Source organism: Thalassophryne amazonica, chromosome 5, assembly GCF_902500255.1.
Source record: "Thalassophryne amazonica chromosome 5, fThaAma1.1, whole genome shotgun sequence".
Lineage (NCBI taxonomy): Eukaryota > Metazoa > Chordata > Actinopteri > Batrachoidiformes > Batrachoididae > Thalassophryne > Thalassophryne amazonica.
This window is the reverse complement of record NC_047107.1, coordinates 133,446,577-133,467,214: the sequence shown is the minus strand read 5'-3', so window position 1 is coordinate 133,467,214 and position 20,638 is coordinate 133,446,577. Positions and strand designations below refer to the sequence as shown.

General features: G+C 44.9%; 1 protein-coding gene across 1 annotated transcript in view; it reads right to left on the bottom strand.

The window, feature by feature from the left end:
• The window catches only part of fnbp1a (formin binding protein 1a), a 350,992-nt gene that overhangs the window by 245,318 nt on the left and 85,036 nt on the right, over window positions 1–20,638 (bottom strand). The window contains exon 9 of the mRNA XM_034171436.1: window positions 4,594–4,740. Coding sequence (XP_034027327.1) covers window positions 4,594–4,740 — 147 coding nt within the window. The remainder of the gene's footprint in view (window positions 1–4,593; window positions 4,741–20,638) is intronic.

Genomic DNA, 20,638 nt, shown 5'->3' with positions numbered 1-20,638 from the left:
TGGGGCGTTGGGGGCTGTGGTCTCCGTGGGGTGCGGTGTTCAAGTCAAATTCAAATTTGAAATGAATTCAATTCAATTCATTGGGGTGTTGCCCCACTCTCGCTTGTGCGGTCTCTCGATCTTGGGCTTTGGTGTTGGTGTGGGGTCCAGGGTTAAACACCCACGTGCACTCTTCCTCATCACCGGAGTCTTTAATCACGCCTCCCTCTCTGCCACCCTCCCCACATTCACCCAGTACGTCACATGTAAAACCAGGGACAATAGAATACTGGACCTTTTTTACGCTAATGTGGAGGATGCTTATACCTCCGCCCCCCTCCCCCCGCTGGGACGCTCTGATCACAATCTCGTCTATCTGCTCCCCCAATACACACCCAGGGTGAGAAGAGAACCAATATACAAAAGGTCAGTGAAACTCTGGACTGAAGAGGCCACTGAGAGGCTGAGGGACTGCTTCAGAACCACAGACTGGAGCATGTTTCAAAACTCTTATTGTGAAGACATCAACAGCCTGACCCAGTGTGTCACTGACTACGTGAACTTCTGTGTGGAGAGCACTGTGCCCACCCGGAGGGTACGGTGCTTCCCCAACAACCAACGCTGGGTGACCCCCGAGCTGAAGGTCCTGATGAACCAGAACAAAAGGGCCTTCAACTCGGGAGACAGAGAGGAGCAGCGTAGAGTCCAACAGGAGCTCCAGTGGAAGATCCATGCAGCCAAGAAGGTGTATGGAGGAGCAGCTGGCCCGGAACAACGTCAGAGACGTGTGGAGATGCCTCAAGACCACCTCCGGATTTGGGCAGGGTGCCAGCAGGACTGCAGATAGGGATTCTCAGTTCGCAGAGGAGCTAAACAGCTACTTTAACTGTTTTGGCTCCTCCACTCCCCCCCGCCCAAATGTCTCCAGCAGCCAGCCCTCCAGTCCCTCTGACCCACCACCTTCTACCCCCTGGTCACCTTCATTGCACCCTGGACCTTGTCCCTCCTCCCCCGCAACTGTATTCAGTACCAGCCCACCTCAGCTCACACACCAGTGTCCCCTCCCGCTCCCCCTCTCACTGTAACTCCAGCCGAGGTGAGAGGCCAGCTCCTGCGGCTGAAGCAGAGGAAAGCAGCAGGACCTGATGGGATCTCCCCGAGGCTGCTGAGGACCTGTGCAGATGAGCTCTGTGAGGTCCTCAGCCACATCTTCAACATGAGCCTCAGCCTGGGGGTGTTACCCACCCTGTGGAAGACCTCCTGTGTGGTCCCGGTTCCCAAAGCACCACATGCCAAGGAACTGGCCCACTACAGACCAGCTGCCCTGACCTCCCACCTCATGAAGACCACGAATGGCTCGTCCTGTCTCACCTCTGCACCGTGGTGAGCAACACCCGGGACCCACTGCAGTTCGCCTACAGGCCCAACATTGGGGTAGATGACGCTGTCATCTACCTACTGCAACGAGTGCTCACCCACCTGGAGACCGGCGGGAGCGCTGTGTGAGTCATGTTCTTTGATTTCTCCAGCACTTTTAACACTATCAGACTGGCACTGCTGAGGGGGAAACTGGAGGACGCAGGTGTGGATGGACACCTTGCTGCCTAGACCATCGGCTACTTCACTGACAGCCCGCAGTACGTGTGCCTGCGCGGCTGTCAGTCTGAGGTGGTAAGGCGCAGCACCGGGGCCCCCCAGGGCACCGTCCTCTCGCCTTTCCTCTTCAGCCTCTACACCTCGGACTTCACGTACAACACGGACAGCTGCCACTTCCAATGACTCCGTCATTGTGGGTCGTGTGTCTGAGGGGAACGAGCTGGAGTACCGGTCGGTCATCATAGACTTCATGGACTGGTGTGAGCGCAACCACTTGTGTCTCAACACCAGTAAGACGAAGGAGATGGTGATCAACTTCAGGAGAAAACCACCACCTCATCCACCGGTGAACATCCAGGGGGAGGACATAAAGACTGTGGACAGTCTCAAATACCTGGGCAAACAGGTAACTGCAAACAGCAAACTGGACTGGACTCACAACACCGATGCCCTGTACAAAAAAGGACAGTCGCCTCCACCTCCTGAGGAGACTGAGATCCTTTGGAGTGAGCAGGCCTCTGCTTAAGACCTTCTATGACTCTGTTGTAGCCTCTGCTCTCCTCTATGCTGTTGTCTGTTGGGCCCCGGGCAGCACAGAGCGGGAGAGAAAGAGACTGAACAAGCTGGTCAGGAAGTCCAGCTCTGTCCTGGTCTGTCCTCTGGACTCTCTGGAGGAGGTGGCTGAGAGGAGGGTGTTAACCAACTTCGAATCCATCATGGACAACTCCTCTCACCCTCTGCACCGGACTGTAGTGGAGCTGAGCAGCTTGTTCAGTGACAGACTGAGGCACCCTCAGTGCAAGAAGGAACGATATCGCAGGTCGTTCCTCCCTGCTGCTGTCAGACTGTACAATAACACTGTGAAATAACCACAGGTTCAGGTAACTTTAGGTAACTCAGGTAACCTACTACCCGTAGGTAGATTTGGCTTGCAGCAAACAGAAAACAGAAAAAAGGCGTCCATGTTAGTCAACACAACAACAACAATAAAAAACACTAAAATACTAACAAAGAACATACACAAAACAAGTTAAACACCACCAAGGACTCACAACCTTAAAACCACTAAAAAGATGGTCATCTTAAAACTAGTGTGCAAAGGGCAAATAAATAAATAAGTATATAAATATCTAAATATAAGCATATGCAAACCTACTAAGATTTGTTCAGTTGCACAATTGCTGCTGGGACAAAACTACTCTTATAGCGTTTAGTTCTACACCTTGGGACTCTAAACCTACGGCCAGAAGGTAAAAGCTGAAATTTATTAGCCAGGGGGTGGGAGTCATCAACTATAATGCAGTTGGTTATCCGCTGTAATTGTTTAGTGTACAGGGACTCTAAACTCAGCTGCGATTCACCAATCAACCGACTGGACCATTTAATGATCTGACTCAGTCTGTTCCTATCCTTCAATGTCAAACTGCCAAACCATGCCACCAAAGAAAAAGCTAAAACAGATTCAATAAAAGCACGATAAAATAGTGTTAACATGGTTCAGCCAATGTGAAAATACGACAGTTTCCTGAGACAGAAAAAGCGCTGATGTCCCTTCCTACACACCGCCTCACAGTTTGCCTCAAACTTCAGCGAGTCATCAATAATAGTCCCAAGGTATTTATAAGTTTTCACAATTCCAACTGGTTGACCATTCATTGTTGTGTTGCCAGGTGTGCTACCATTCTTCCTAAAATCAATGACCATATCTTTAGTTTTAGATATATTAATCTGAAGATATGAGTCCTCACACCATTTAACAAAATGGTCAACTACAGGACCGTGGCTACTCTCGTTATCCCGCAGTAGACTGACAATCACTGTAATAATATGTCCACAAATCACGTGCAATAACAACTCGTTTACAAATCCCTGCACTAATGTAACCTTATCACATCTGAACTCCATTTCACATATTGTAAAGAAGATGCTCGTATCTCCTTTTCAATCCCAATCATGTTTATATATATATATATATATATATATATATATATATATATATATATATATACACACACACACAAGCACGCATGTGAGTGTGTGTGTGTATATATATACATATACATATATATTCTATTTCTGCCTCATTTGTTATGTCTTGTACTGTTACAAGTATTATTATTATTATTATTATTGCTTATCTTTGCACACGCTGTTCGATGAACATTTTCCTCTACTTGCACCCGCCTTGTGTTTTTCTTAAGAGCTGATGTAACGTGAATTTCTCCTCTGTGAGATCAATAAAGTTTATCTATCTATCGTCTTTTCTTTTTTTTCAAATAAAGGGCCAGATCACTCCAGGAAGCGTGTCGCATGCAGGCCATATGTAAGTCCAGACTGTCTACATTTTCCACCGTTTTACTGCATTACCAGCCCTTTAGAGATGGCAGTGCCAACATGCACGCTGAGGTGTGGCAAATGTACAGTATTGTAATGTTTGTCACATCCGTAAGTATTTAGACAGTGGTGCCACTGTCTAAATACTTACTCCACCATAGTGGACATGCTTGTTGTGTTGACTGTCAGCAGTAATTCGAGGGGTTTAAAATGACTCCTCAGCATCCGGCGCCATAAGAAAAATCATCACTGGGAATTTGACAAAGTGCAGTAGAGGGAGTGAAAACATACCACACAGAGGTGCGTGACTTTAGAAAATGTTTCCTGTCGTGCACAGCCAATCAACTCCGGACATACACCTGAATTATTGTGGCAGAGCAGAGAAAGATGGAAAACGTGCAGGCTCAGGGGTCCTACAGGACTGGATTGAGAACCCCTGCTCTGTTATGTGTCGCTTTAAATTTATTGTATGTGTGTTTTGTTTTTGTGAATCTGTTTTGTTTTTTTTTGTTTTTTTTTTTACTGTTAAGCACTTTGGACACCATCTGGTGCGGTAAGCACTTTATAAATACATGTTGATTGGCTGAACAACCATCAGATCTGAAGTAACCTACAAATATTTAGCCAGAAAATACAAATATTCCCCCCAAAGATGACACAAAAGCCAAACATCAGCTTTCTTACCATCCGAGGCTGGATGCCCTCAGCGGCGTCCATCATGGTGTCCAGGCAGTGACTTAAAACGGGAAGAACTTTCCTCTCTGCTTCTGCTGTCAAACGCATAGCTTCACCAATTCTCTCAATCCGCCGCTCCTCCATATCTTGAATACGCTGCATGTACAAAAATATAAACAAAAAGACACATTCAAACATCTTTAAAAATGCAATAAAAATGTTTTGTTTTGTTTCTGCCAGACCACTTTCTCGAACGGACCTCCCGTGCTGCAGATGGTGTGAACAGTGTGAGGCTAACTCAAAAGTTAGCTTTTAAAACAATAAATCGATAAACCGATAAAAAAATCGCAGAAGCTACAGGTAAACCAATAACCATTACCTTTCTATATTGACTCCAATACACTGTCAGCTACTGACAAGCCAGTTTTGAGTTTAAGCACCGCCGCTGCTTTTGAGTATAGACTCAAAGGAAAGCAAAAACTCAACACAAACAATGAGTCAGCGCTCCTGTCATTTTGACCCAAAATGCACAAGTGTACAGTAGTGTTCAGAATAATAGTAGTGCTATGTGACTAAAAAGATTAATCCAGGTTTTGAGTATATTTCTTATTGTTACATGGGAAACAAGGTACCAGTAGATTCAGTAGATTCTCACAAATCCAACAAGACCAAGCATTCATGATACGCACACTCTTAAGGCTATGAAATTGGGCTATTAGTAAAAAAAAAAGTAGAAAAGGGGGTGTTCATAATAATAGTAGCATCTGCTGTTGACGCTACAAACTCAAAACTATTATGTTCAAACTGCTTTTTTATCAATCCTGTGAATCACTAAACTAGTATTTAGTTGTATAACCACAGTTTTTTCATGATTTATAGCACTACTATTATTCTGAACATTACTGTAAATAGCATCCAACTGTCATAAGGCTGCCATTCAGTGGGCTGTATCAGGCAGACTTAAACAGAATTTTCAGTTTTGCAGATGCATTTTTTTTTTACAAATAAAAAAAAAAAATACATATTTACAAATACAACTTTATTTGTAAAAAAACAAAAACACAAGTTAGTTTGTTGGGTTTTTTTTTTTTTACATCCAACTAGTGATTAGAAGGCTCAATTTCCCATAATACCTCTCGGCATCTGTGAGTTTTAATGCTCAAACATTTAGAATTAGTGCATTACATTAAAACTAAAAGCTATTTGTGATATTTTCACTTTGTAAAAATGACAGTTAAGGTTAAATAAACCATCCAGAATTAGTTTGGATTTCAAATCAAATCATAAGTCAAGCCTGCTTTGCTTTTCATGACTTCTGCCTCAGGTCAGGCTGTCTGTATGCTGTCAAGAAGTTTTTATTTATTTATTTTTGTAACAGCCAGGCAGCCAGGCCCCTTCTGCTAGGGTTAGGGTTGAGCTCAGCTCTTCACAGCTGCCTGTCTGCTGCAAAACACAGAGAAAAACTAAAATGTGCTTTTAGGGTTTACAAATAATTTTGACCGTTCAGCTTTACTTACTATGCCAGCAAATAAAATGTTAGCGTACTAAAAATTAGCGAAACTATATTTAGCGGAAGCTAATTGGTCCACTGCTGGTTTTTGAAGTTAGCTGTAAAGCTAATCCAATAACAAAAAAGGTAGCTTCAATAATCAGTAGTTAGAGGATTAGCAGAACTGTGCCCACCACTGCTGAGGTATGACAGATTTGCAGAATTTGATAGTATCTTACTAGGCATGCTGAGAAACTCGTAATGTCAACAAAAGTCAACAAAAAGCACAACCTGTTTATTTGATTCTATACCAACTAAACTGTTTAAGGACCTGTGGCCCACTCTTGGGCAAAGATGGAAATTATTAATCTCTCATTAACTTCTGGATCCTAAATGTTTCAAATCTGCAGTGATTAAACCATTACTTAAGAAACCTAATCTTGACCCTAGTGTATTGAAAAACTATCGTCTGATATCAAATCTATCATTTTGCTGTAGAATTCTGGAAAAAGTGGTGTCATGGCAGCTCGTAGACTATTTTACTGAGAATAATCTCTGAGCCACTGCAGTCTGCTTTTAGAAAATATCATATATATATATATATATACAGCCTCAACACTGCATTTAATCTATTATTAGACTCTATTGGCTTTGCTCAAAAAGTAAATGAGTCCACCCACCACTTTAATCATATCTTAGATCTTGTTCTGACTTATGGTATGGAAATAGAAGACTTAACAGTATTCCCTGAAAACTCCCTTCTGTCTGATCATTTCTTAATAACATTTACATTTACTCTGATGGACTACCCAGCAGTGGGGAATAAGTTTCATTACACTAGAAGTCTTTCAGAAAGTGCTGTAACTAGGTTTAAGGATATGATTCCTCCTTTATGTTCTCTAATGCCATATACCAACACAGTGCAGAGTAGCTACCTAAACTCTGTAAGTGAGATAGAGTATCTCGTCAATAGTTTTACATCCTCATTGAAGACAACTTTGGATGCTACAGACGTAGACTGCTGGGGGGTTCCCATGATGCACTGTTTCTTTCTCTTTTTGCTCTGTATGCACCACTCTGCATTTAATCATTAGTGATCGATCTCTGCTCCCCTCCACAGCATGTCTTTTTCCTGGTTCTCTCCCTCAGCCCCAACCAGTCCCAGCAGAAGACTGCCCCTCCCTGAGCCTGGTTCTGCTGGAGGTTTCTTCCTGTTAAAAGGGAGTTTTCCTTCCCACTGTAGCCAAGTGCTTGCTCACAGGGGGTCGTTTTGACCGTTGGGGTTTTACATAATTATTGTATGGCCTTGCCTTACAATATAAAGCGCCTTGGGGCAACTGCTTGTTGTGATTTGGCGCTATATAAAAAAAAAATTATATATATATATATATATATATATATATATATATATATATATATATATATATATATATATATATTCAGCAATGATATTGAGAATAATACTGTGAGTGGATTATTAATCAATGACAATAGTGATCATCTACCACTTTTCATCGTTTATAATAGAAACCATCAGCGGAATCAGCCAGAGGAGAAAATAAAATACAGGCGAGTGCGGACAGAGGAAAACATGAACACACTAAAGAAGGATTTACAGGAGCAAAACTGGGAAAAGGTATACAGTGAAAGTGATCAATCAACTCAACTCAATCAACTTTTTTCTTATATAGCGCCAAATCACAACAAACAGTTGCCCCAAGGCGCTCCATATTGTAAGGCAAGGCCATACAATAATTATGAAAAACCCCAACGGTCAAAACGACCCCCTATGAGCAAGCACTTGGCAACAGTGGGAAGGAAAAACTCCCTTTTAACAGGAAGAAACCTCCAGCAGAACCAGGCTCAGGGAGGGGCAGTCTTCTGCTGAGACTGGTTGGGGCTGAGGGAAAAAAACAGGAAAAAGACATGCCGTGAAGGGGGGCAGAGATCGATCACTAATGATTAAATGCAGAGTGATGAAAACAATGAAAATTTAATTTAAAATTTAAGCAATACCGTCTAATAATACTGCCTAAGGGAAGCATGTATAAAGTGAATAAAATTGGTCCTAGCACAGAACCTTGTGGAACTCCATAATTAGCTTTAGTCTGTGAAGAAGATTCCCCATTTACATGAACAAATTGTAATCTATTAGACAAATATGATTCAAACCACCGCAGCGCAGTGCCTTTAATACCTATGGCATGCTCTAATCTCTGTAATAAAATTTTATGGTCAACAGTATCAAAAGCAGCACTGAGGTCTAACAGAACAAGCACAGAGATGAGTCCACTGTCCGAGGCCATAAGAAGATCATTTGTAACCTTCACTAATGCTGTTTCTGTACTATGATGAATTCTAAAACCTGACTGAAACTCTTCAAATAGACCATTCCTCTGCAGATGATCAGTTAGCTGTTTTACAACTACCCTTTCAAGAATTTTTGAGAGAAAAGGAAGGTTGGAGATTGGCCTATAATTAGCTAAGATAGCTGGGTCAAGTGATGGCTTTTTAAGTAATGGTTTAATTACTGCCACCTTAAAAGCCTGTGGTACATAGCCAACTAACAAAGATAGATTGATCATATTTAAGATCGAAGCATTAAATAATGGTAGGGCTTCCTTGAGCAGCCTGGTAGGAATGGGGTCTAATAAACATGTTGATGGTTTGGATGAAGTAACTAATGAGAATAACTCAGACAGAACAATCGGAGAGAAAGAGTCTAACCAAATACCGGCATCACTGAAAGCAGGCAAAGATAATGATACGTCTTTGGGATGGTTATGAGTAATTTTTTCTCTAATAGTTAAAATTTTGTTAGCAAAGAAAGTCATGAAGTCATTACTAGTTAAAGTTAATGGAATACTCAGCTCAATAGAGCTCTGACTCTGTCAGCCTGGCTACAGTGCTGAAAAGAAACCTGGGGTTGTTCTTATTTTCTTCAATTAGTGATGAGTAGAAAGATGTCCTAGCTTTACGGAGGGCTTTTTTATAGAGCAACAGACTCTTTTTCCAGGCTAAGTGAAGATCTTCTAAATTAGTGAGATGCCATTTCCTCTCCAACTTACGGGTTATCTGCTTTAAGCTACGAGTTTGTGAGTTATACCACGGAGTCAGACACTTCTGATTTAAAGCTCTCTTTTTCAGAGGAGCTACAGCATCCAAAGTTGTCTTCAATGATGATGTAAAACTATTGACGAGATACTCTATCTCCCTTACAGAGTTTAGGTAGCTACTCTGCACTGTGTTGGTATATGGCATTAGAGAACATAAAGAAGGAATCATATCCTTAAACCTAGTTACAGCGCTTTCTGAAAGACTTCTAGTGTAATGAAACTTATTCCCCACTGCTGGGTAGTCCATCAGAGTAAATGTAAATGTTATTAAGAAATGATCAGACAGAAGGGAGTTTTCAGGGAATACTGTTAAGTCTTCTATTTCCATACCATAAGTCAGAACAAGATCTAAGATATGATTAAAGTGGTGGGTGGACTCATTTACTTTTTGAGCAAAGCCAATAGAGTCTAATAATAGATTAAATGCAGTGTTGAGGCTGTCATTCTCAGCATCTATGTGGATATTAAAATCGCCCACTATAATTATCTTATCTGAGCTAAGCACTAAGTCAGACAAAAGGTCTGAAAATTCACAGAGAAACTCACAGTAACGACCAGGTGGACGATAGATAATAACAAATAAAACTGGTTTTTGGGACTTCCAATTTGGATGGACAAGACTAAGAGACAAGCTTTCAAATGAATTAAAGCTCTGTCTGGGTTTTGGATTAATTAATAAGCTGGAATGGAAGATTGCTGCTAATCCTCCACCCCGGCCCATGCTACGAGCATTCTGACAGTTAGTGTGACTCGGGGGTGTTGACTCATTTAAACTAACATATTCATCCTGCTGTAACCAGGTTTCTGTTAGGCAGAATAAATCAATATGTTGATCAATTATTATATCATTTACCAACAGGGACTTAGAAGAGAGAGACCTAATGTTTAATAGACCACATTTAACTGTTTTAGTCTGTGGTGCAGTTGAAGGTGCTATATTATTTTTTCTTTTTGAATTTTTATGCTTAAATAGATTTTTGCTGGTTATTGGTAGTCTGGGAGCAGGCACCGTCTCTACGGGGATGGGGTAATGAGGGGATGGCAGGGGGAGAGAAGCTGCAGAGAGGTGTGTAAGACTACAACTCTGCATCCTGGTCCCAACCCTGGATAGTCACAGTTTGGAGGATTTAAGAAAATTGGCCAGATTTCTAGAAATGAGAGCTGCTCCATCCAAAGTGGGATGGATGCCGTCTCTCCTAACAAGACCAGGTTTCCCCCAGAAGCTTTGCCAATTATCAATGAAGCCCACCTCATTTTTTGGACACCACTCAGACAGCCAGCAATTCAAGGAGAACATGCGGCTAAACATGTCACTCCCGGTCCGATTGGGGAGGGGTCCAGAGAAAACTACAGAGTCCGACATTGTTTTTGCAAAGTTACACCGATTTAATGTTAATTTTAGTGACCTCCGATTGGCGTAACCGGGTGTCATTACTGCCGACGTAAATTACAATCTTACCAAATTTACGCTTAGCCTTAGCCAGCAGTTTCAAATGTCCTTCAATGTCGCCTGCTCTGGCCCCCGGAAGACAATTGACTATGGTTGCTGGTGTCGCTAACTTCACATTTCTCAAAACAGAGTCGCCAATAACCAGAGTTTGATCCTCGGCGGGTGTGTCGTCGAGTGGGGAAAAACGGTTAGAGATGTGAACGGGTTGGCGGTGTACACGGGGCTTCTGTTTAGGGCTACGCTTCCTCCTCACAGTCACCCAGTCAGCCTGCTTTCCCGACTGCCCGGGATCTGATGATGTTGATAGTGCATATGAAACTTTTTTACAAATATTTACATCATTATATGACAAAAAGTGTCCAATTAAACAAGACTACAGAAAACAAAAAATTCCAAGATCGACCATGGATGATGAAAGGGTTACGAAATGCATGTAATAAGAAAAATACACTGTATAGAGAATTCATAAAACTAAAGACTAAAGAGGCAGAAAATAGATATAAGAAATACAAAAATAGATTAACTAATATTATACAGGTATGTAGGAAGGAATATTATAGTAACATATTATATAACAAAAACAATATTAAAGGAATATGGGATATATTAAATAGCATTATCAAAAATGGTAATAAAAAACAGAGTTACCCTTAGATAGACATTGTGAATAATTGTAAATACAAAACATCTACCGATTTAAATGAAATTGATATGGTGGTGGTAAAACAGGTCATTGAATGGATTGTAGAACCATTAACATACATCTGTAACTTATCATTTCAAACTGGTAAATTTCCGAATCAAATGAAAATAGCTAAGGTTGTGCCGCTGTATAAGACTGGGGATAGACACCACTTCACAAATTATAGACCTGTTTCTTTGCTTCCACAATTTTCCAAATTATTAGGAAGGTTATTCAATAATAAATTAGACAAATTCATAAATAAACATAAATTACTTACTGATAGTCAATATGGATTCAGAGCACATAGTTCAACATCACTTGCATTAATAGAATCAGTTGAGGAGATTACAAACGCCATAGACCACAAATTACATTCAGTTGGAATATTTATAGACCTTAAAAAGGCTTGTGATACAATCAATCATGACATATTAATCAATACACTTGAACAGTATGGGATTAGGGGGTTGGTGTTGCACTGGGTGAGAAGCTACTTAACAGAAAACAGTTTGTGAAGTTGGGGGAATATACATCATCATGCTTGGACAATGCTTGTGGCGTCCCACAGGGGTCAGAATTGGGTCCAAAACTGTATCTAATTTATATAAATGATATTGTCAATGTTTCCAAAATATTAAAATTAGTATTATTTGCAGATGACAAGCATTTTTTTGTTCAGGGGGGGATTTGCAGGAGTTACTGAGGAGGATCAGTATAGAAATGGGAAAATTGAAAATATGGTTTGACAGAAACAAATTATCATTAAACTTAAGTAAAACAAAATACATGTTATTTGGCTATTGTAATACAGACATACAGGTTCAGTTACAAGTCGAGGGGGTAGATATTGAAAGGGTACATGAAAATAAGTTTCTGGGGGTGATAATAGATGATAAGATAAACTGGAAGACTCATATAAAACATATACAAAGTAAACTGTCAAGAAGCATTTCAGTTCTAAACAAAGCGAAACATATTCTGGACCACAACTCACTCCGCATTCTTTACTGCTCACTGGTTTTACCATATTTACAGTACTGTGCAGAGGTATGGGGTAATACTTACAAAGGTACAACACAATCACTATCAGTAATGCAGAAAAGAGCTATAAGAATCATTCATAATACTGGCTATAGAGATCATACAAATCCACTATTTTTACAATCCAAATGTAATCCCTCTGGTGGTGGGCCAGCAGTACCTCCTCTTCAGCGGCCCACACAACAGGACCCCCCCCCCCAACGGGCGCCTCCTGGCGCCCGACCAGGTTTGTCCGGATGTCGGCGGTAGAAGTCGGCCAGGAGGGCGGGGTCCAGAATGAAGCTCCTCTTCACCCAGGAGCGCTCTTCGGGTCCATAACCCTCCCAGTCCACCAGATACAGGAATCCCCGGCCCTTACGACGGACGTCCAGGAGCCGGCGAACTGTCCACGCAGGCTCCCCGTCGATGATCCGGGCAGGAGGCGGCGCCGGTCCGGGGGCACAGAGGGAAGAGGTGTGGTGAGGCTTGACCCGGGAGACATGGAATACTGGATGGATCTGCAGTGAAGCTGGCAGCCTCAGCTTCACCGTGGCAGGACTGAGGACTTTGATGATGGGGAAAGGGCCAATGTACCGATCCTTCAGCTTGTGGGACTCCACCTGTAATGGGATGTCCTTTGTTGACAGCCAAACCTCCTGCCCGGGCTGGTATGCAGGGGCCGGGGACCGCCGGTGGTCTGCATGGGCCTTGGCCCTCGTCCGGGCTTTGAGCAGGGCAGAGCGGGCAGAGCACCACACCCGACGGCACCGCCTCAGATGGGCCTGGACCGAGGGCACCCCGACCTCTCCCTCCACTAGCGGGAACAATGGGGGCTGGTTCCCCAAACACATCTCAAACGGGGAGAGGCCGGTGGCAGACGAGACTTGACTGTTGTGTGCGTACTCGATCCAGGCCAGATGGTTGCTCCAGGCTGTCGGGTGCGCCGAGGTCACACAGCGAAGGGCTTGTTCCAATTCCTGGTTGGCCCGCTCTACCTGTCCGTTGGTCTGGAGATGGTACCCGGACGAGAGGCTCACGGAGGCCCCCAGCTCTCTACAGAAACTCCTCCAGACCTGCGAGGAGAACTGGGGACCACGGTCAGAGACGACATCGGATGGAATCCCATGCAGACGCACGATGTGGTGGACCAGGAGGTCTGCAGTCTCCTGGGCCGTCGGGAGCTTCGGGAGGGCCACGAAGTGGGCCGCCTTGGAGAACCGGTCCACTATCGTGAGGATGGTGGTCATGCCCTGGGATGGCGGGAGGCCCGTGACGAAGTCGAGGCCGATGTGGGACCAGGGGCGGTGGGGCACAGGTAACGGCTGGAGTAGACCCTGTGCCCGTTGGTGGTCTGCCTTTCCCCTAGCGCAGGTGGTGCAGGCCTGGACATACTCCCGGACATCGGCTTCCATGGACGCCCACCAGAAGCGCTGCCTGACCACTGCCACGGTTCTTCGCACCCCTGGGTGACAGGAGAGCTTGGACCCGTGACAGAAGTCCAGGACAGCAGCTCTGGCTTCTGGTGGGACGTAGAGTCTGTTCCTAGGGCCGGCCCACGGGTCCGGGTTCCGTGTCAGGGCCTCCCGGACGGTCTTCTCCACGTCCCAGGTGAGGGCTGCCACGATAGTGGACTCAGGGATGATAGGTTCCGGTGGATCTGACAGCTCGACCTTGACCTCCTCTTCATGGACCAGGGACAGGGTGTCAGATCGCTGGTTCTTAGTCCCGGGACGGTAGGTAATCCGGAAGTCAAATCGCCCGAAGAACAGTGACCAGCGGGCTTGCCTGGGGTTCAGACGCTTGGCGGTCCGAATGTACTCCAGGTTCCGATGGTCCGTGAAAACCGTAAATGGTACCGCAGCTCCCTCCAACAGGTGTCTCCACTCCTCAAGAGCCTCTTTCACCGCAAGAAGTTCCCGATTGCCGACGTCATAGTTCCACTCCGCCGGGGTCAACCTGCGGGAAAAATAGGCACATGGATGGAGAACCTTGTCGGACTCCCCGCTCTGGGACAGCACGGCTCCTATCCCTGAGTCAGAGGCATCCACTTCAACAACAAACTGGCAATTGGGATCGGGCTGCACCAGAACGGGTGCAGACGAGAACTGACGTTTCAACTCCCTAAACGCGGCTTCGCACCGATCCGACCAGGTGAAGGGGACTTTAGTGGAGGTCAGGGCCATCAGGGGGCCAACTACCTGGCTATAACCCTTAATAAACCTCCGGTAGAAATTAGCAAAGCCGAGGAACTGTTGCAGCTTCCTACGGCTCGTCGGTTGGGGCCAATCCCTCACCGCCGCAACCTTGGCCGGATCGGGTGCGACGGAGTTGGAGGAGATGATGAACCCCAGGAAGGACAAAGAAGTACGGTGGAACTCGCACTTCTCGCCCTTCACAAACAGCCGGTTCTCCAACAACCGCTGCAGGACCTGACGTACATGCTGGACATGGGTCTCAGGATCCGTGGAGAAGATGAGGATGTCGTCCAGGTATACGAAGACGTCATTAACCAATGCCTGGAACGTTGCGGGCGCATTCGTGAGGCCGAACGGCATGACCAGGTACTCAAAGTGACCTAACGGGGTGTTGAATGCCGTCTTCCACTCGTCTCCCTTCTGGATCCAAACCAGGTGGTACGCATTTCTAAGATCCAATTTGGTAAAAATTTGGGCTCCATGCAGGGAGGGGCGTGAACACAGAATCTAACAGAGGCAGCGGGTATCGATTACAAACCGTGACTTCGTTCAGTCCCCTGTAGTCAATGCATGGACGGAGTCCGCCGTCTTTTTTGCCCACAAAAAAGAAACCTGCACCCATCGGGGAGGTGGCGTTCCGGATCAACCCGGCAGCTAAGGAGTCCCGGATGTAGGTCCCCATTGATTCGCGCTCAGGACGAGAGAGGTTGTACAGCCTTCTGGACGGGTACTCAGCGCCTGGGATCAAATCAATGGCACAATCGTACGGACGGTACAGGGGAAGAGTGAGTGCCAGATCTTTGCTGAAGATGTCAGCAAGATCATGGTACTCCTCAGGCACCGCTGACAGATTGGGGGGGACTTTAGAATTTAAAATTCTTCTTCTTACTTATAAGGTTTTGAATAATCAGGTCCCATCTTATCTTAGGGACCTCGTAGTACCATATCACCCCAATAGAGTGCTTCGCTCTCAGACTGCAGGCTTACTTGTAGTTCCTAGGGTTTGTAAGAGTAGAATGGGAGGCAGAGCCTTCAGCTTTCAGGCTCCTCTCCTGTGGAACCAGCTCCCAATTCAGATCAGGGAGACAGACACCCTCTCTACTTTTAAGATTAGGCTTAAAACTTTCCTTTTTGCTAAAGCTTATAGTTAGGGCTGGATCAGGTGACCCTGAACCATCCCTTAGTTATGCTGCTATAGACGTAGACTGCTGGGGGGTTCCCATGATGCACTGTTTCTCTTTTTGCTCTGTATGCACCACTCTGCATTTAATCATTAGTGATCGATCTCTGCTCCCCTCCACAGCATGTCTTTTTCCTGGTTCTCTCCCTCAGCCCCAACCAGTCCCAGCAGAAGACTGCCCCTCCCTGAGCCTGGTTCTGCTGGAGGTTTCTTCCTGTTAAAAGGGAGTTTTTCCTTCCCACTGTAGCCAAGTGCTTGCTCACAGGGGGTCGTTTTGACCGTTGGGGTTTTACATAATTATTGTATGGCCTTGCCTTACAATATAAAGCGCCTTGGGGCAACTGTTTGTTGTGATTTGGCGCTATATAAAAAAAAATTGATTGATTGATTGACTTTAACCTCCTCATTAGCTGTCACACCGGGTGGAACCGAGGATTCTAAACATTCCCGGTGGCAGGTGTCGCTCCACTGCATCACTACCCCAGACGGCCAATCAATCCAGGGATTGTGCTTTAATATCCATGGAAACCCCAAAATCACTCGGGAGGTAGAAGGTGTTACATAAAACACAATCTCCTCCCTGTGATTTCCAGACACCACCAATGTCACTGGTTGTGTCTGATGTGTGATTAATGGGAGAAGGGTGCCATCTAGTGCCCGTACCTTCAATGGGGAAGGTAGTGCCACTACAGGGAGCCCTACCTCCCTAGCCCATCTGCTGTCCAGCAGATTCCCTTCAGACCCCATGTCCACCAGTGCTGGGGCGTGAAGGGTAAGATCTCCACAAAGGATCGTTACTGGGATGCGTGCTGATCTACGGGCTTTTCCCGCATGGATGTTATGACCCACCCTTAACCCCGTCTCTAAGGGCGGGCGTTGAAGTTTAACCGTTTGGGGCAGTTTCTTTCTATGTGCTCATCAGAGCCACAGAAAAAACACTCCCCATGAGCCAGCCTCCGTTGTCTGTCGTGATTTTACTTTGGCCCTGCTCGTGTCCATAGCTTCATCAGCAGGGGGAGCTGTGGTTCCACGGGGCTCTCTGACTGTGGAGCGTGGAGACGGCGGCACGCTTTCGGACCCGGAAGGAAGAGGGACGGCTCGTGCCCGGCCACGCCCTTCGCCCCGCTCCCGACGGTGTTCTTCTAACCGGTTGTCTAACCGTATAACCAGGTCAACAAACCCGTCAAAATCCCGCGGCTCATCCTTAGCCAGCAGGTGCTCCTTCAGGACCGGAGACAGTCCGTTTACGAAGGCGGCGCAGAGTGCAACGTTATTCCAGCCGGACCTCGCAGCCGCGATGCGGAAGTCGACGGCGTACTCAGCTGCACTCCGACGTCCCTGTCTCAGACAGCAGCACAATCGAAGCGGTCTCGCCTCTATTGGGATGATCAAACACTTGTTTAAACTCCCTCACAAACCCAGTATATGTTGTTAGGAGCCGTGAGTTTTGCTCCCAGAGCGCCGTAGCCCAGGCACGTGCCTCTCCTCGAAGCAAATTGATGACATAAGCCACCCGGCTGGCATCTGACGCGTACACGATGGGACGTTGTGCAAAGACGAGCGAGCACTGCATTAAGAAGTCCGCGCACGTCTCGACACAACCTCCGTACGGTTCCGGTGGGCTTATGTATGCTTCAGGGGATGGGGGGGTTCGTTGAATCACCACTGGAACGTCTGTATTTTGTGCTCGGTCGGTTGGAGGAGGTGCTGCAGCAGCACTTGGAGTGCGCGCTTCCACCTGGGCGGTGAAAGCCTCCATCCTCTGATTGAGTATGACGTTCTGCTCGGTTACTAAATCCAACCGAGCAGTGAAGGCGGTTAAGATTTGCTGCAGCTCTCCTAACACACCTCCTGCCGACGCCTGTGCACCCTGTGTTTCCATTGTCGGTTCAAGCGATGGTTGACACCCTTCGGGATCCATGACGCTGGCCGAGAAATCCTGTTGTGAAAAGTGTAGGAACACGGACCCACAACAGGGGGCGCAAATGAACGGACAATGGAATAAGCCAAATATAACAATTTAATGTTGTGAATGTGCACAACAGAGCAACAGACAACACAATTGAGATCACCAGTCAAATAAGTTACGGTGGTGTGTGAGCAGGCTCGAGGATAGGAGACGCCCGTCCAGAAAAGAGCCGGATCCCACATGCCTTCCACTCCACCGGACCTGAAGCAATCCTGGAGCCGCCAAGCACTGGGTCCCCAGGTGGCCACTGCCTCCGGCTGTCAGATCGGGTACTGCTGGCAGGAAGAACAGACTGGTGATTGTGGGTGTATGAACACCCAGCAAACATTTCAACACAAAGGTGGAAAGCACCTCCACCTCTCAATCACGGAGTTTGTACAGATCCTGAAGTAACAATTAACAGTCTGCAAACTCAGAATAATGTCAGTAAGTACAGAAGTAAAAACGTTACTACTGTATGTAACCAAAGGCCGAGACGTTTACTTAACGGTAGACGATTTCTCGGCAGTGAGGTGAAGATGCTGCCCGGCTCTTATGGAGGTGTGGATGATGATGATGAGTGACAGCTGGTGTTGTTGATGAGTGACAGCTGCCACTCCCGGTGCTCCGGCGCCCTCACATGCCTGAAGCCCGCACTTCAGGCAGGATGCCCTCTGGTGGTGGGCCAGCAGTACCTCCTCTTCAGCGGCCCACACAACACCAAAATCTTAAAATTCACAGACTTGGTTCATTTTCAAACAGTACAAGTAGTGTATAAAGCAATAAACAATTTACTTCCAGCAAATATTAAAAATATGTTTTTTTAACAGATCAGGGGAATGCAATCTGAGGGGGAAATTTAATTTAAAACATCAGTGGGCACGAACAACATTAAAAGGTTTCCGTATTTCTGTCTGCGGGGTGAGGATGTGGAACAGATTGGGAGTGGGGCTCAAGCAATGTCCAAGCATGAACCAGTTCAAACAGCGGTACAAAAATATGTTTTTTTTCTAGGTCTAGGGAGGAGGAAGGGTAATGAGGGTTAGGGTGTTTTTGTTTTTTGCTTCGGCTTGTAAAGATAGATAGATAGATAGATAGATAGATAGATAGATAGATAGATAGATAGATAGATAGATAGATAGATAGATAGATAGATAGATAGATAGATAGATAGATAGATAGATAGATAGATAGATAGATAGATATCAGTTTATGTGTGTAGGAATCTGTGTGTATATGTGGCAAAAGGTATTATTGGTTGTGGGGAAGAAGGGGTAGGGATAAATAAGCTGATGCTTCACCCTACCCCTTTTTGGACATGTTGGGTACACATTAGGAACTTTTTTTTTGTTTTCGCTGATCTATCTTGTATTTGTTGTTGTATCAAATGTTCGAAATAAACAGTTTTCACTTCACTTCACATCATTCCACAGAGACGGCTCTCACTAAAGTGGTGAATGACATTCTGCTTGCAATGGACTCAGACACCACTACGGTTCTGCTGCTGTTAGATCTCAGTGCTGCATTTGATACAGTAGATCATCAAATTCTACTTGATAGGCTGGAGAATCATTTTGGGATTACTGGGAGTGCCCTTGCATGGCTGACGTCATACCTGACCAGTCGTTCTCACTGTGTTTTGTACAGTAATACTACCTCTAACCTTAGTGACATGAAATTTGGGGTTCCACAGGGGTCCGTCTTAGGCCCCCTGCTTTTCTCCCTTTATATAGTATCCCTTGGGCACATATTGCAGTGTTTTGGGATTACCTTTCACTGCAATGCAGATGATGACAATGACTTTTTACGGTAGTTCAAATCTTTGATTTCTGAAATAATAATGTTCCTCACAAATTATGACAGGAGTCCCTCATTTTCAACAGGTGCTGGACATGTGGTAAAAGGTTATTTTTACTTTAAACATAATTTATATTAAACTATAGTCAATCAGGTCCCAAAATTTAAAAATGTTTAAACAGACAAACAATAGATTTGTAGGCTCATGATATGGTTTATCTATATACCGTATTTTCCGGACTATAAGTCGCACTTTTTTACATGTTTTGGCCGGGGGTGCGACCTATACTCCGGTGCGACTTATAAATGAAAAATATACCGGTAGGATCTCAATTAATTTACTGTAACAAAACAATTTTACGTGACAGAGTCGATCTATGTTTTAAAATGGCCACCGGAAAAGGAAATGCAATGCATCATGGGCACTGTCCACTGTCCTCATTGAAGACAACTTTGGATGCTGTAGCTCCTCTGAAAAAGAGAGCTTTAAATCAGAAGTGTCTGACTCTGTGGTATAACTCACAAACTCGTAGCTTAAAGCAGATAACCCGTAAGTTGGAGAGGAAATGGCGTCTCACTAATTTAGAAGATCTTCACTTAGCCTGGAAAAAGAGTCTGTTGCTCTATAAAAAAGCCCTCCGTAAAGCTAGGACATCTTTCTACTCATCACTAATTGAAGAAAATAAGAACAACCCCAGGTTTCTTTTCAGCACTGTAGCCAGGCTGACAAAGAGTCAGAGCTCTATTGAGCTGAATATTCCATTAACTTTAACTAGTAATGACTTCATGACTTTCTTTGCTAACAAAATTTTAACTATTAGAGAAAAAATTACTCATAACCATCCCAAAGACGTATCGTTATCTTTGGCTGCTTTCAGTGATGCCGGTATTTGGTTAGACTCTTTCTCTCCGATTGTTCTGTCTGAGTTATTTTCATTAGTTACTTCATCCAAACTATCAACATGTTTATTAGACCCCATTCCTACCAGGCTGCTCAAGGAAGCCCTACCATTATTTAATGCTTCGATCTTAAATATGATCAATCTATCTTTGTTAGTTGGCTATGTACCACAGGCTTTTAAGGTGGCAGTAATTAAACCATTACTTAAAAAGCCATCACTTGACCCAGCTATCTTAGCTAATTATAGGCCAATCTCCAACCTTCCTTTTCTCT